Below are 15224 nucleotides of genomic sequence, written 5' to 3'. Positions count from 1 at the left end.
AAAGATGTTAAAATGAAGAGCCAATGAAATTATCAAGTGGTTATGTGTTAACCAGTTACGGGTACGAAAATAAAAAAGCTTTTAAAAAGTTACAATTTTAAAATGGCTGAAATGTTTCATTCCTGTGGTTTAGTCACTTAAAGGAGGTTCCAGAGAACATGTCGTATGTGTACATGTATATATGTGTATATGTATACATGTATGAATATGTATACATATGTGTACATATGTGTGTATAGGTACATATTTAGATATATATAGATCCATCCATCATTCATTCATATCCTCTTTGGCTCTACAGAGACAGAGGACTGACTGACAGAACCGCCCACCAGGTCATGTCTGCACGTGTGCTGTCACCAATAGTCTCCCACTGTTGCCAACTTAGTAACTTTTTCACTTTATTTAGAGACTTTTAGAAAACCACGATTCACGATTTTAAAAGATTGGTAATTGGCTAGAAAACTGCAATCGTTGTACACTGAATTTCTAGTCATATTGAGAACTCAAAAAGCTTTTACACAATAATTGGTACATTCAATCTTTTTGTCTGTTTTGTTTTTTGCTATACTTTTTAGATGTGTAACAGATCAGGGTGAATATTGTTTTCAGGTTTCTGCTCTATGAGAAAATCTGCAAAATCTTATGTGAAAAAGCCTGAATTTGATTGGTTGTATTAGATTTCACTAAAGTGACAGTGTTATAAAAATGAATTAGATTGAGGTTGATAGCCAAATTGAAAAATTGTGGAGCTGTATATCATCAATCTGAAGTGGTTGATGTGCATGGTATATTCAATGACTGTCACCTTCCTAAAATAATAGTCAAAGTAATTTTTTGCCATAAGTGTCTCTGGCTACAAAAATCACGACCGTTCTTTGCCCACCAAAAAAAAAAAAAAAAAAAAAAACCCTTTTTGGAAAAAAAAAAAAAAAAGCTTTGAGCATTATTTATATTCAAGAAGCAAAACATTATTTTTTCCTCTTAGAAATCAATGCCAAGCCAAATTCAGAAGAATAAAATCCCAGTGGCAATTGATAGAGATCAGTTCATGTTTAGCAGTCAGTTTACACATGACAAATGCCAGGTGATATTTAAATTTGTGAACAACATCAAAAGGTATAGTTTTAGAAGAATGGAAATACATTAAATACTTTTTATTCCTGAGCACTTTTCTTAGCCTACTAAACTTTTAAAGGATGTTTCTGTATTTTAGTAACTTCTAAAGTCTCCAGGATGTTGGCAGCCCCCCCAGGCTGTTAGACGTATTTTCTGACAGCTCATAATTACCGATGCCCTGTGTGTCCTCCATCCTTACAACATCCAAAAAGGCCAGAAAGCCATTTCCTTAATTAATAGTAGAAAGGCCTTGGCTCCTGCTTAGCTTCTGTGCTTTATGTCAGTTCTACATAGGTAAGTGTGCTGTCATGTTTTCTAAGTGAACCTTATCGCCCGTCTACAGTTGAGTCATGTTTCCATTAATTTGTCTGGCTGGGACAAAAAGTAGTCTACCACTGATGTTCTAAATGACTAATGTACAATGTTCTCTTTTTCTTCCATTTCCTTTTCAACAATCAAGAGTCGTATGGATGGCTTCTGGAAGTCTGTAGCACAGCATGTGCCTCGGAAGCCAGCTGAAATGAGGATCCTCAACCCATACTTCATCCAGGAGGCTGCATTCCAGTTCATAGGCCTGCCATTCAACAATGGTTTAATGGGCAAAGGGGTAAGATGCTCAAAGTCCCAGATTCACGTCTTTTCACAGTTGTAACACTTCTTTTAATTGGATACTTGAAGTATTTGTGTCCCTTTCAAGGGCTGAACCTATATGCTCAGAGCGGTCATAATTTGAAAAGTCATCAAACTAGCAAAAGAAGGGAGAAGGGGAGAATTAGCAGCGTCAGTCAACTCATTCTAGGTAGTTGGAAAAAGTTGGGAATGAAACGGCACCAACAACCGCTAAAGGGAACGACAAGCGCAACTTCCTCCTTTATGAAATGTAAACAAAAATGGTGTTGCGTCAGATTTTAGTTGTAAGATTTATTTGTACGTGGGCCTTTACCTCCTCGTCACTCCATGTCTGACCACGAGCCATTTCTCCTGCTAACACTGGACAGACATGCGTTTGTTTTGGTTGTATTTACCCAGAATGCCCTGTGCTATAGTCGGCTTCCTGGTGTTGGAGCGGTGTCCGGTCCGCTTGGCGTTCACATATGCATTGGAAGCGCACCAGAGTTCACTTAAACCAAATGGAGACCTGGTTTTTAGGTAGGCTACACTTTGTTTTTTTTTTTAGTCCCTGTCAGAGTTTGATTCCACATTCACGCCTCCCAAAACAAACCGGACTTCATAGGTAAATGAGCTAGAGTTTGATTAAGATGAACTAACAGGGCCGGTGTGAATGGACCCTTAAGAGTTACAGACACTGATGGAAAAACCCATCATGGGAGTTTTGTTACTCGGTTATATCTGCTTTACCTTGTAACTCAACAGTATGAGTTTTGCTGTTATGGCCCACAGCAATATTCACCAATATATATTTATTTTTGTATGCACATCAGTAACTTTTCGACATCTTTAAGGAAACAACCACACTGCTGACTTCACCTCTGCTTCAGTTAAACTCCCCACAGTCCTGCTCTGCACCCTGTCATATTACCAAACAAACACGTGATCAATCTCCTCCCCTCCAGAACAAAACGACAACCAGATTCAAATAAAATCCAGTTTTATTTATCATACTGATACTAATAATAGGTGTTAAAAAAATCACTAATACAGACTGATACCAATATTAGTGCCATCCTTACTAATAAAGGAAGTGATTTTTAGCCTACATGTTCATACACAAAAATAAATTTAGCTTAGTGGATAAAAATATGAAGAAATTTGATTTGTCAAATAAATTGATCTTTAGTTAGTTATGATTATTTAAAAAAATGTTTATTTCTTCTGCAGTTCTTCGATATTTTTAATTGATTTCCAGTTTTTGTTGTTTTTTTTTTTCCCCAGAAGATGTTAGACACGTATTAGTTTTATTTTTTTTAATAATGTCTTACATTTGAGTAACACTTGCAGCTACCGTATTTTTTGGACAATTAAGCACACCTCACTATAAGCCGCACCCACAAAGTTTAAAAAAATAAATAAAAATTGAAACGTACATATGTAAGCCACACTGGACTATAAGCTGCTGGTATCTTCGCTGCTCAAGGACGCAGCAGAGAGGGCTGCATCCTTAATAAATCTGCTATTAAGGACACAGCCCTGCGTCTCCAACACCGAACCATGGACTCATTTACGCCGAGCTTACGTGCAGCGGCTATCGATCTGTACTACCAGATCGATAGCCTTCAACTTAAAAGTGGCATCATATGAACGTCTTCGTGTTGTTTCCATGGTCAGGGGGTATGAGTTTGAAAACATTTCTCCATCATGCCTGCTGCCAGCATGTGCTTGTTCTAAATGAAGATCAGCACTTCTTTGATTTCCAATTTTGATTTCCAATTATTCACTTCCTGCTATTAGAGGCCCCTTGTGGTTGAAGAAAAATCCACAGACAAGCCACACCGGGCTAAAAGCCGCATGGTTCAAAGCGTGGAAAAAAAGTAGTGGCTTATAGTCCGAAAAATACAGTACTTCGAGGAAAGGTTGTACAAGAAGTTTCAGGGAAAAATGTCATGTTAAATGCACTGTTCTCTTCTAAATGCAGTAAGTGTATTTTGCTTCCAAACTCAGTAAAGAATAGTTTAAAGTAATTGTGGGTTCAGCGTTGACCGAAATCATTTTTATGATATTTCTTTTCCTAATAGAATTGTAGCATATGTTGCATTTGCAGATGCTTGTGTGTGCTCTGCAGGGGGATATTGTTAGAGAATTAGAGGCAGCATTAGGAGTGCATCACCCTAACTCTGCCCTGTGGGGCTACCACAACACCCCTACATGAACTTCACCCTGCAACATGTGTTAAACATGTGGCTTTATGCTTTTGTGTGTACGTGTGTGCGTGTGTGTGTGTGTGTGTGCATGCGCGCGCGTGCGTGCGTGTGGGTGTGTGTGAAAGGAGGAGATAATGAGTTTGTGTTTGCATGTTTGTGTGTTTGCTTTGCTGTGTTGTACACTTATGTGATCTGGCACATTTTGTTTTCCCCAGTAACACTTCCCATTTTCTCCTCTAAACCCTGTAGTAAGTGTTTATGGACATGGAAATTAATGAGGAGATCTATTTGTTCTACATGTGTTTGATGTTGAGTGTGTGTGCGTGTGTGTAAAATAATCGCGATTAGAATACGCAGTAGGAGGTTAGCCAACTGTTGGTCCAGCTCCACCAACCCTGAGGGCTGGAAATCAGGGTAATGATTTAAATAGGACCTCCTTGCACTCTCTCTGCTCCACCTGCATGTTTTAGTCCAAGGCCAATGTTTTTTTGTTTTTTTTTTGTTGCTTTTTTCCCCCCCTCCTTCATCCAATGTCCACTCCCTCAATCATGCACACAAAACATGTGTAGAACCAGGATCTCTGGCAGCCCAGGGCGGTTAGGAAGCACACTTCAACCTTGTACATCACTGTGTTGGTGGGGGTGGAGGTGAGGGAGTGTGGGGGCTCCAGGGGTCACATCTTTAAAGTAATAGTTAATCACCAAGTGCTCAAATTCAGTTAGCAGCAGTGGAGCAGAACAAAGCCAGGAGTGCACAGCAGGCACAGAAGCATATCTGGCTGCTTGATTAAGGCAGAAATCATTGTCATAATAATTTTTAGTCTAAATGAAAGCAGAAAGTTTTTATTAATCTTTCACTTTGCTATGAGTGGAACTAAACCTGCCACAGCCTGACTGCAATTTCCTTTCAGCAAAGCAACGAAGGCATACCGCTCCGAAACACTGGGACTTTCTGGGCTCAATGCACAAGTCTGAACTAAAGTTGTAATTTTGAGAAACAAACCAAAAAGAAAAAAAAGCTTTATCTCAGTTATCTAGATGTCATAATTAGAATTGAACATAAGAAGTCATAATTGCTCTGGCTTACAACCAGATGTGGTTATGTGGTGGCTAGTCCGCCTGTTTGCTTGCAGGATTTATGACTGATATGCATGAACATTTTCGTTGGGAGGCAGAGTGAAGCGGGGTGTGTGTGATTAACTTTTGATGACAGTCCAGATCTTGATCTGGGGATTTTTTTGTACTTATCCAGCCTTAGTGAAGGCATGCAGTTTGCATGTTATCGTGTGTGTGTGTGTGTGTGTGTGTGTGTATGTCTTTCTCTATGCCTGTGCTGTAACCACTTCTCTGTTTTTACTGCAGAACATTCCAACTTTGGGAACAGTTGCTATAACCATGGCGCTGCATAACTGTGACGAGGTGGCGGTGGCTGGCTTTGGCTACGACATGACCTCTCCTCAAGCACCTCTGCACTACTATGAGAGCGTCAAGATGTCTGCCATTAAAGAGGTGAGTTACATCTTCTCTACCATTTTTATTCTGAACATGACGGAATTCTTTGATTTAAATCATGGAAAAATGGGAAGGCATATTACTTCTCAACAGAGTCTGCAACCTTTCCAGTCCAAAGAGCCATCTTATCCCTCAGTCCAGCTAGATGAAACCTGTTTAGACCAACTGATGTTATATGAGCTTTTGGAAAAAGACAACATAAATTTGTCATATCTAAAGAACCACCTTGTTATTTCTATTTTTAGGTTTTAAAATGAAGAAAAGTATAAAACATTTGCAAAAATAAAAAGCATTGTTTTTAAAATTGTAATTTTTAACCTAATGACAAGTTAAACGGATGTAACTAATATTACTGGCACATTTAGTCATTCTATTGTGAAAATGTAACAATAATTCTATGAAGAAACTAGAAGCTGATAAAACCTGCATTTATGTTTAACAACTATAGCATAAAACATTCTTGTTGATTCTTTATCCTCTTTAGCAAAGCAGTTGAACTTTTATTAAAAATGGTTTTAGCTTTTTTTGTTAAAACTGTCTATGTTGGGACAGTAGGACAGTATAACAAGAGATGGATCAGTAGATCACCTGTTAAAACATATAAATCAGTTAAGCAATGTGCAAGCTTTTGCATTTAAATAATGCAGTCAAAAAATGTAAACCAATAGCCACGCACACATTTTATTAAATAAATAAATAAAATTCACATTATAATAAATGAGTAGATCTTCAGACTAGGAATGGACTCCTGTGGAAAAGCACCTTAAGAATCCTTAAAATGACAACTTTCTTACCAGGGTCTGAATGATGCTCTGTTTGATATCTAGGTTTAGTTGGAACATATATTTTTGGATTGATTTTTTTATTATTATTTTAAGTGAGATGACATATTGTAAATTTGTGCTATTAATCAACTGAATTGAATTTGAAAGAATCTGTGAGATACAGGATATTTCAGCTTAGCTTGTCCATGTGTTGTGGTGTTTGTCTAAATTTATGGTGATCTTGAGGGCAAAAAGCTATTAAGGTTAAGATTAACTAGTTAATGTTTCATAAACTTTATGCTTTTCTTTTAGATCATTTCTGTTCAATTTCAGTTGAAGGATGATCTAAGTTTTTTCATAATATAATATGGAAATGATGAAATTCACTGGAAATCGTGAACTAGTCCTTTAGTGCTGATGGGGAAAATTTTAGCCTTATTTTTCCAGTGCTTACAAATCATTCAGAAATTGTTTAAACAGTTGCCCAGTTATGTTTTGTCTTTACAAGTTCCCAAATGTTTCAAAGATATTAGTATTAGAAGAAACTTGTATGCGACCAATCCATTTTTTTTAAAGATCAGTGATCAGACAGAAAATTGCAATCACCCTCACCACTGTGCATGTGACATGCATTCCATTCATCTGAATTCTTTAGTTCAGGCCATAAGTTTGGAACTTTGAAGTTTTATATCCACCATACTGGAGCTGTCCAGGTTTGGTGCTAGTGATCAGAGGAGAAATCCTAAAAAAGCAGTTATCAGATTTTTTTTTTCCTCACTGATGTCTTTATTTCTTTGTATTACTACCTTCTAGATATTCAGTCAAAGCTAACAGGTTAATAAAATAATGACTTAATAAATTCCACAATGGCAAATCTGATATCAGTTTTCTAATGAAATGAAAAAGAGCAACAGATGGAATGATTTCCCAGGGATCTTTCATCAGCCTTTATAACATCGGGTGTCGTTTGATCACTCTGAACACAATCAGTCAGTGTTTCTCTGCATGTTTACACTGGGATACAGGGGAATCGGAGATGTCACCCATGTGCTGATGAGTGTAAACCATGAGCTCAGTATGATGATAACCTTTGTCTAAACTCCCCGTGAACCTTTGGCATTTATTATCGTCGTCTTCATCAACACTGTCATCAACTGCCACAGGAAGCTAAATAATGGGAGCGCCTTTGTTTGGAAGCTGAAAAGCCAAACTTGCAGCCACTCAGTGGGGTTATTATTTGCTCCTAAGGAACCACGCAGCTGTGAAACCATCTGCGTAGAATGAAGCTGTTTGTCACAGGGGGTGATATTCCTGACCCAAATATCGGGATCCCACTTACTTCATCAAATGTTCGATATTTAAGCTTTGACTCTGCAGTACCACATGGACGCCATGTGGAGTACGTGATGCTGCGTTTGATCCACAAGCTTCTGGAATCAGTTCATAGTTGATACAAAGTCACTTTCCAGTTCATCCAGCTGTTTCAAAACAAATGATGTGTATCAGTGTAAAAGGTGATTAGATCAGTGTTCTGTCATCAAGCTACACCACCCTTCACTGTTGCTTCATTCCTCTTTGCTTTCTAAGCTTTTAGCCTCAATGTTATGCCCTTTTACCTTATTAGAATGTTATAATTCTTTTTTTTTAAAGATTATACCCAAATAAATAATTCTAGAATAAAAGCTAATGCTGATGCAGTGCATCACTGCACTGCATCAGTGAAATAACATTTACTTCTATTAGGTTTCTCTCTAAGCCTGATCATTGATGTGATAACAGCAGATTTTCTTCAGCATACAGCAGAGGAACCATGTGAAGCAGAGAGTGCAGCAGCTTGTGTTGCCTTTTCAACAAGTTCAAATAAACGGGCTCCACCTTTGGATTACTCATAAGTAATTCATGTGGAAGAAAAAATATGTTTATACAGGATTTTAGTAGTGGTGGGACTTTATTAAAAATTCTTAATTAATCACATTTTAATTGAAAGCTAAATATTGACAAAATAAGCAACGTTTTCAATTCAACAACCCTTTTTGTTGCTAAACTATTCCACAAAAGGACATATGAGCTCAATAACAAAGATGCTTATTGTTTTTTATCTGTTATTTGGGTCATTATACCCATTCAGCTTTCAAGTATTTCAGGAACCCCGGATTATTATTTGAACACATTAGTCTGGATGAAGTTTGTGTGTCAGATTTACAGACATACCAAAAACGAGCTAATAGAGAAGTTCCAGCCCGAATCTTAAAAAATAATAATAATCAACCCAAAATTCAGTGATGCATCAGTCACTCTGTGTCCCATGACCAAACAAATGCCACATGACCAAACCCTCCCTCCATGAACACAAATGCCAAGAACATGGAAATAAATAGCAGTTGGTTATGTCAGGCTTACTAATCAGTATGGTACGGATATGTCATCTATGTGTTCATGTTCACGACGTTCGTGCCGATAAGTTGTGCTTCAGTTGTCCATAGTTGAATGGTTGGTTTTATTTGTGCCTCAGAAAAAAACATAAAACATAGTTTTGACTGAAGAAAAAATAAAGACATAAAAATTCGGAAATTATGCTGTGTAATAATGTGAAAACGTACCGAGACTTTGTTGAGAAAAATCTGCTGCCACCTACCAGAAATATGATGATGAAACGAGTGTTGACATTTCTACAAGACAGTGATGCCAAACACAGAACCAAGGCAAAACTTCAGAGAAAGAAAATACAGTTGCCAGGATGGCTCAATAAATCACCTGACTTGAATCCAATTGAAAATCTATGGGAAGAACTAAAAATGAGAGGCCTACAGAACCTTCAAGATTTAAAGATTGTGTGGAGTAATGGGGTAAAATTACACCTGAGATATGCATGCTGAGCGTTTCTACATCCAGGAGGCGTAACCAACAAAAACTTTTGTACAAAGAATTAAAAAAATATCAGTAGGTTTGTTCAGCAATTTTCCCCTCTGTTATTTTACACATAACTTAATTTTTTAAGTTATTTGTTTGGGTTTCTTTCTATGCATGGATTACAGGGGTTGTTACCAACATCTGGTGAGCATTTCATGTCAATAGCACCTTTAGAAATGTTTTTATTATGGCAAATTGCAATGTGTTGGATACTTATTTTACCTATTATACATAGAAATTCCCACATCATGAAGAAATGGGAATAATGAAATGCTAAGCTAACCCAGAGAATTGTAGTCTAAGGGATGTTCAGAACTTGATCACCTTCCTTCTGGACTTGTGATTCTGTATCCACTTAAATCTCTTTCCTGACTTTTTCCCCTTGCAGTCTTGGACACACAACATAGCCAAGGAGAAGGAGTTCCTCCGCAAGCTGGTAAAGGCCAACGTTATCACAGATCTCACCAAAGGTATCTGAGTTTATACCCAACTCCAGCCGCCTTCCGCCATTTCTGTCGGAACAACGAACTGAAAGCTGGATTGACTCAAGAAGCAGAGAACTGGTCCCCCTTGCCTCCTTAAGCCAGGCCTGCTCACTGCCGGGAGTAGAAGGGGGTAACTATCAAAGAAGTTTCTAAGAGTTTTGTTGAAAGATGCACTCATGTGCCTTCAGAACCAAAGACCCCTGCTTATCAAAGCAGGGGCAGAACAGGCTGCAGGAGGATTGGATCTGCCTGGCACCTGTTGAAGTATTGCTGTGCTGGGCCCATCACTATAAAGTATCACACACCTGAAATGGAATGGTAACAGTGAGAGGACAGCTGAAGGAATGAAGCGAAACTGAACAACGTGATGGGTCGAGTATTAGCAGTGCCAAATGTACCTCGCAAAGGGGAGAAGACTCCCCCTCTCCTGTTTTGTCTGAATGTATTCTCTCTGTAAATATCAAAGATTTGTACTGTGCTTTTTACCAAGCTGCAGTAGCTCCATGATCACATCCGCCTCCTTCCATTCATTCAGTCATCATCTATTCATCCTTTTCTGTGTTCAAGTGTAAGTCCTTCCAAGCCCACTGGCATCACACCACCTGCTGCGTAAAGTGGCAAAATCATAACGGAAGGCATAGTGAGAGGTATGGACTAGGGGTTGCACGGCTTCATGTTTGTTAAAGCTGATGTCGGTATGGTAAAACTTGAGTCGACATCGACTGATCACTGTGATGTCATAGAAACGCATGAGAAAATGCTTCACATTAGCTTACAGGCTTTACTAGCCTGTAAGCTAATAAAGAGTGGCAGTCTTGGACACACAACATATCCAAGGAGAAGGACTGATGTCTGCAGGAATATTTGTCAATATTCACAGCAGATATTGACAAAAGACCACTTAGACAGAAGTTTATTATGATGATTTAAAGTAACAAGAAAAACAGAACATCATCTCGAACTTGTTCGGCGGCAGCAGAACAGAGCTGCTGTCGGTCACTGTGGCAGCAGCTCTGCTGGTACTGATGAGCAGGATGATAATCTTGAATAGCTGCACATAAATGATGTTCCAACCTGCACAGACGTCCATGTTCAGACAACAGAAGCTAAATATATTATAAATAAATCACGGTTTCTAATGAATTTACAGTTTAAATCATTGCGCCCACCTGCTGCTCCTCCACCCCAATGCGCAGCAGGACCCTCCAGTGACTCAGGGCAGCAGCTCTCTGACTTTGCAGGATGAACCGGCACATAGACGACAGCAGGGATAGACTGTCAGATCTTCAGAATGCAGCTTGAACTACGTCTTCAGGTGTTCTCACAGTATTTTTCTAAACATAAAACCTTTCATTTTAAAGGTTTTATTAGCTCTAGTTGATTTGGCTCTCACTTTATTTGATAGTGAATTGACAGGAAAGTGGGTAATGAGAGAAGGGGAAGACATGTGGCAAAGGTCATCAGGCCGGGAATTGAACCTGCGATGGCCGCGTCGAGGACTAAGGCCTCCATATGTGGGTTGTGCTTAACCCACATATGGAGGGTTAAGCACATATGGAGGGTTAAGGCTTGCCCCTTTTGTTTGTTCATTTTTTTAAAGAACAAACAAAAGGGGCAGATAACATGTGGCAAGGAACCGAGGACGGGAGTTGAACTCATAACAGCCGCCGTTTGCAGCCTCTGTATACGGGCTGTCTGCTCTAATCACAGCACCATGCAATGGCCTTATTCTGGTACCTCTGTGTTAAATTAGTTTGGATTGTATAAAAATACAAACTCACCTTGTTCTGCATCTTTCTTCTTCTTGGAAGTGTCAGTTTTGTCACGTGATTGCGATTAGTCGACTAGCCACATAAAAGGAACACGGCAGAGTAAGGAATCGACTAGTTGGTGCAACCCCTAGTTTTGACCCTTTGCAGCTATGTCACCTCATCATGTTGAGACACCATGAGGGATATAGGAAGTGAGTGAATTGAGAGCATTGAACAGAGTTATGATTGTTTTCCCAAGTTTTTTTTTGCCAGCATAGCAAAAAAAAAACTTGTGCTTTTACTTGTTCTAGTCGGGCTAAGTTTGGATTTCCTTCTTGTCAGTTTGTTATGCTTGTACTCAGCAGTCTGACCATTTCTATAGTGAAACCCACAACATGGACATGATATTAGGTTACAAACTATGTTTTTTCACAAACTTTACAGGAGTTACCATGTGGGTAGGTTGTTTTGATGTCCATCATGGCGGAGTGTTACGCTTTCTGAAGAGCATGTCGTCACATGCAAAGGGTCAGTTATTCAAAGACAAACGTTTGGAAACTGAAGTAAATTCATATTCATGTTTTTCATCTCTGAATTGAACCAGAAACCTGAACATTTCTCACTCTCAAGGACAAGTCTGTTCTTATTGGAAGACCCTTCCTGTTGCAGATTCATTATTTAAAAGAATTCTCTGTCACTCCTCCAGAGCATTTAGTCTATATATATGTATATCAATATCTACTTTTAGCCACATATCTGAAAGGTTAGACGCCATCAACATCCAATACTGAAGAGTTACGACTAAGCACTAAGGTAGATCTTTGTTCAGTGAAGAAACTGTAACGATATCTATTATGATTTGATTCATATCTTCATCACTGCATCAGCTGTAAGCGTTCCCACCCAGATCAGTCAGAGCTCCACCCTGCTCACCGATAAGACGCATGTTTCAAATCCCCTACTGCTGCAGGTTTTGTGTTCTTTATTAAACGGTAAAATCTTGGGTTGTAGAAAGTAAATATATATCTATTTTTGTTGTTGGGTTGATTTTGATTATTTATTTTGTTACCAAATCCCCTTTCCGTGGTCACAGGTTGACCGGCTTCAACCAAACTCAAATACGAGCAGCTTAGAGTTTGGGGAATCTCGATTCCCGACTGTGCTTCCTGAAGACACTTGGTATGATCTGTTGGAGACGCAGCGTTCTGATGGAACCCGTGTCCGTTCCAGTGTCCCGCTGCATTAGAGAGAAAAATTTAAGGAATCTGAGGTTGATGGAGCTCCATTTCACTTAGTACTGATCTGATCTGGGCATTCTGGCAGGTTCTGCTCCACCTCAGTATTTAAAAAAAAAAATCAAACAATCAATCAAACATTGTTTTTTTGTTTCCGCTGAACGTCTACAATTGTTTTGTAGCTGTGTAAGCTTTAATCAGCTTACACGGCAGGACTGCTTTTATAAAGCAGTCTGTCTGTTTTCAGGTTTCAGCTGGTGTTTGGTACATCGTTTACATCATCTCAGATTGTCTCCTCTCAAACACTAAGCTCTTTCTGCGTCTGTTGTCTGAATATTTTGTTAAGTTTCATGCGGCAGTGTGTACTCTGTGGTGTTTGGCAGAGGTCCTGGTTTGGAACAAAGGTACATCAACAGATGACCTTTGAACTGTCACAGTGACATCATCGGGGGCCGCAGTTGACTCAGTATGTGGGGCATGAACAAGGCGGAGCGCTTAGCATATCTGCAGCAGGTCTGTTGTTGAACTGGCAGTGTCTTTAGCTTGTATGTTTCAAATTGAAGCTCTGCAAAAGGGTTTCTGTTTTGTGCCTTTTTATAGATGGAAACAGGAGCAGGAGGAATGAGAACAGGTCAGAGCGCAGTCTCCTCAGACTCCTGGGTATTGGCTCTAATTGGAGTAGGATCAGTCTGAAATGTTCCCTAAAACCAGCCAAACGTCCATCACCGTCTGCAAAGCTCTGACCTCTGAGTTAACTTTTCCCAATATCATATTATGGAGGAGTTTTTATGGATTGAATCTGAATCACCCCTTCATTGTGCCCCAACCACTCATGGATTGTCTGTAATGAGGTGGAATGTATTTGCTTGATTTTTTTTCTGATCATTATATTTATAAATCTTTATTTTTCAACATTGCAGCATAAGTGGAAAGTGACAAATCAAGTATTTCTCTTTTTGTACAGTTATACAGTTCTGTATAACAGCTTTAAACAATTCAATAAATAAGTTCAAACACATGTCGGCGTGTTTGTCTCTTTATGCTTCACAAAATCATTCAGAAATCATGAAGTACTCAGATTTTGTCAGAAACCTTTAGGTATTAGAGTGGAATTTTAGGACATTTTTTTTCATATTTTGTCTTGTTTCAATCACAAACATCCCTATGTTCTGATGTGATTCGATTTGATAGATCAGCACAATAGTGCATAGTTGTAAAGTGGAGACCAAAATCTAACGGGTGATGTTCGTTTGTATTCAGTCCCACCGGGTCAGTACTGTGCAGAAGCATCTTTCATTGTAATTCCAGCTGTAAGACTTTTGAAATGTATTTCTACTCACTTTGCACATCTAGAGACTGTATTTGGAAGGAAGAATTGACCACTGTTAAAGTTCAAGCTTCAGTTGAATCTTCTTCCAAATCGTCGATTTGGATTTGGGTCCGAACTTTTTCTGGACTGTTTTGAAGGATCATACAATGCAAAACAGTTCTAGTGCCTAAAAAAAATATCATCCAGTCCTTTTCTGGCAATAAGTTAGATTTTTTGGTACCTGGAAAATGATCCTTGTCAAAATGTTTCCAAAAATAACAAATGAGTGAGTACTGCCCCTCATCTGGCAACTCAAAGGGAGCGCCGCTCACTTCATTATTTGTGCAATGGCTGCTGGAAAAGGCAAAAGTGTTTAGTTGTTGACTTACCATCCAGAAACCACTGCTACATCCTTGATGCTTGTGCAGGAGACTCTACTTCTTCTGCTTCTGGGTCTGACTCAGTGTCAAAGATTTATACACGTCTACCACTGTGCATGCAGCCATTTACATGTGAATAAAGCACCAGTATAAACAATGAGTTGGGGTTTTGGCCAGCAACAGTTTATATGCTGGTCACAGCAAATTCAAAATACAAGTAACTACAAAACTCAACAATATATGGCTGGAGGCGCCCCTCTGGGGGTAGGAGCACACCTGCATCATACATCAAAACAAATTAATGATAATAAAAATCTTCTACAAAAGGACATTCACTTCAATATGTTAATTAACAATTATCCACATTTTCTGGTGCCCCTAACTAGGAAGTCCATGGCAATTATAACAACCTTTATATTTTTGGAGTGAAATCAAAGTTTGAGGCTTGGCCATGTCCCTTCAACATGCAAAAAGTCAGAATTGTCATAAATTTAGATCTCCAGTGCCTTATGAGCAATCTGATTAATTTTCAAGCCAAAAAAATCAAAACCTCTAAGAGTTCAACCAAATAGAGGCCATGAATGACCAAAATGTGTCAAAATTCCAAGTTCATTCATGGTGGATGATTGCCTGTTTGTTGTAGACGGTGGGTGTAAGACTTCTTATGTAGGTCTTGGGAAGTTCTACAAGTGTATCTAGTTTCATATCTCTATGATAAAGGGAGTTTTGAATGTTGCAGTGGGGCGCTCTTGAGGTATTTCTCTTTAAATTTTCAGCAAGTCTGATGTGTTTTACAACATTCAGTGAGTTTTCGTTTAGGCCTCCAAAAAACCAACTAATTTGTGGAAGGAATAAAAAAAACACTGCAGTTACAACAGATCTTCACAACACACCTAAAAACCTCAGCTGCTTACCTTCCACTATATACTTGCTCACTACTT

The 15224-nt window shown here is 38.8% G+C and overlaps 1 protein-coding gene across 4 annotated transcripts in view; it reads left to right on the top strand.

Annotated features, from left to right (window-relative positions):
- Positions 1-10546, top strand: part of st3gal3b (ST3 beta-galactoside alpha-2,3-sialyltransferase 3b) — a 45423-nt gene extending 34877 nt beyond the window's left edge. For 3 of the 4 annotated variants that reach the window (XM_016680037.1, XM_016680038.1, XM_007568773.2), the window contains 3 exons: positions 1580-1726; positions 5300-5446; positions 9512-10546. In XM_016680037.1, coding sequence (XP_016535523.1) covers positions 1580-1726; positions 5300-5446; positions 9512-9601 — 384 coding nt within the window. In that variant the 3' untranslated portion in view covers positions 9602-10546. Of the gene's footprint in view, positions 1-1579; positions 1727-2148; positions 2269-5299; positions 5447-9511 lie in introns of those variants that run through there. The other variant, XM_016680039.1, reaches the window with a different exon arrangement.
- The last annotated feature ends 4678 nt before the right edge of the window (positions 10547-15224 follow it).

Source organism: Poecilia formosa, unplaced genomic scaffold (genome assembly GCF_000485575.1).
Source record: "Poecilia formosa unplaced genomic scaffold, Poecilia_formosa-5.1.2 Scaffold230, whole genome shotgun sequence".
Lineage (NCBI taxonomy): Eukaryota > Metazoa > Chordata > Actinopteri > Cyprinodontiformes > Poeciliidae > Poecilia > Poecilia formosa.
Note: the sequence above shows the minus strand (reverse complement) of the source record. Positions and strands in the feature narration are given on the sequence as shown.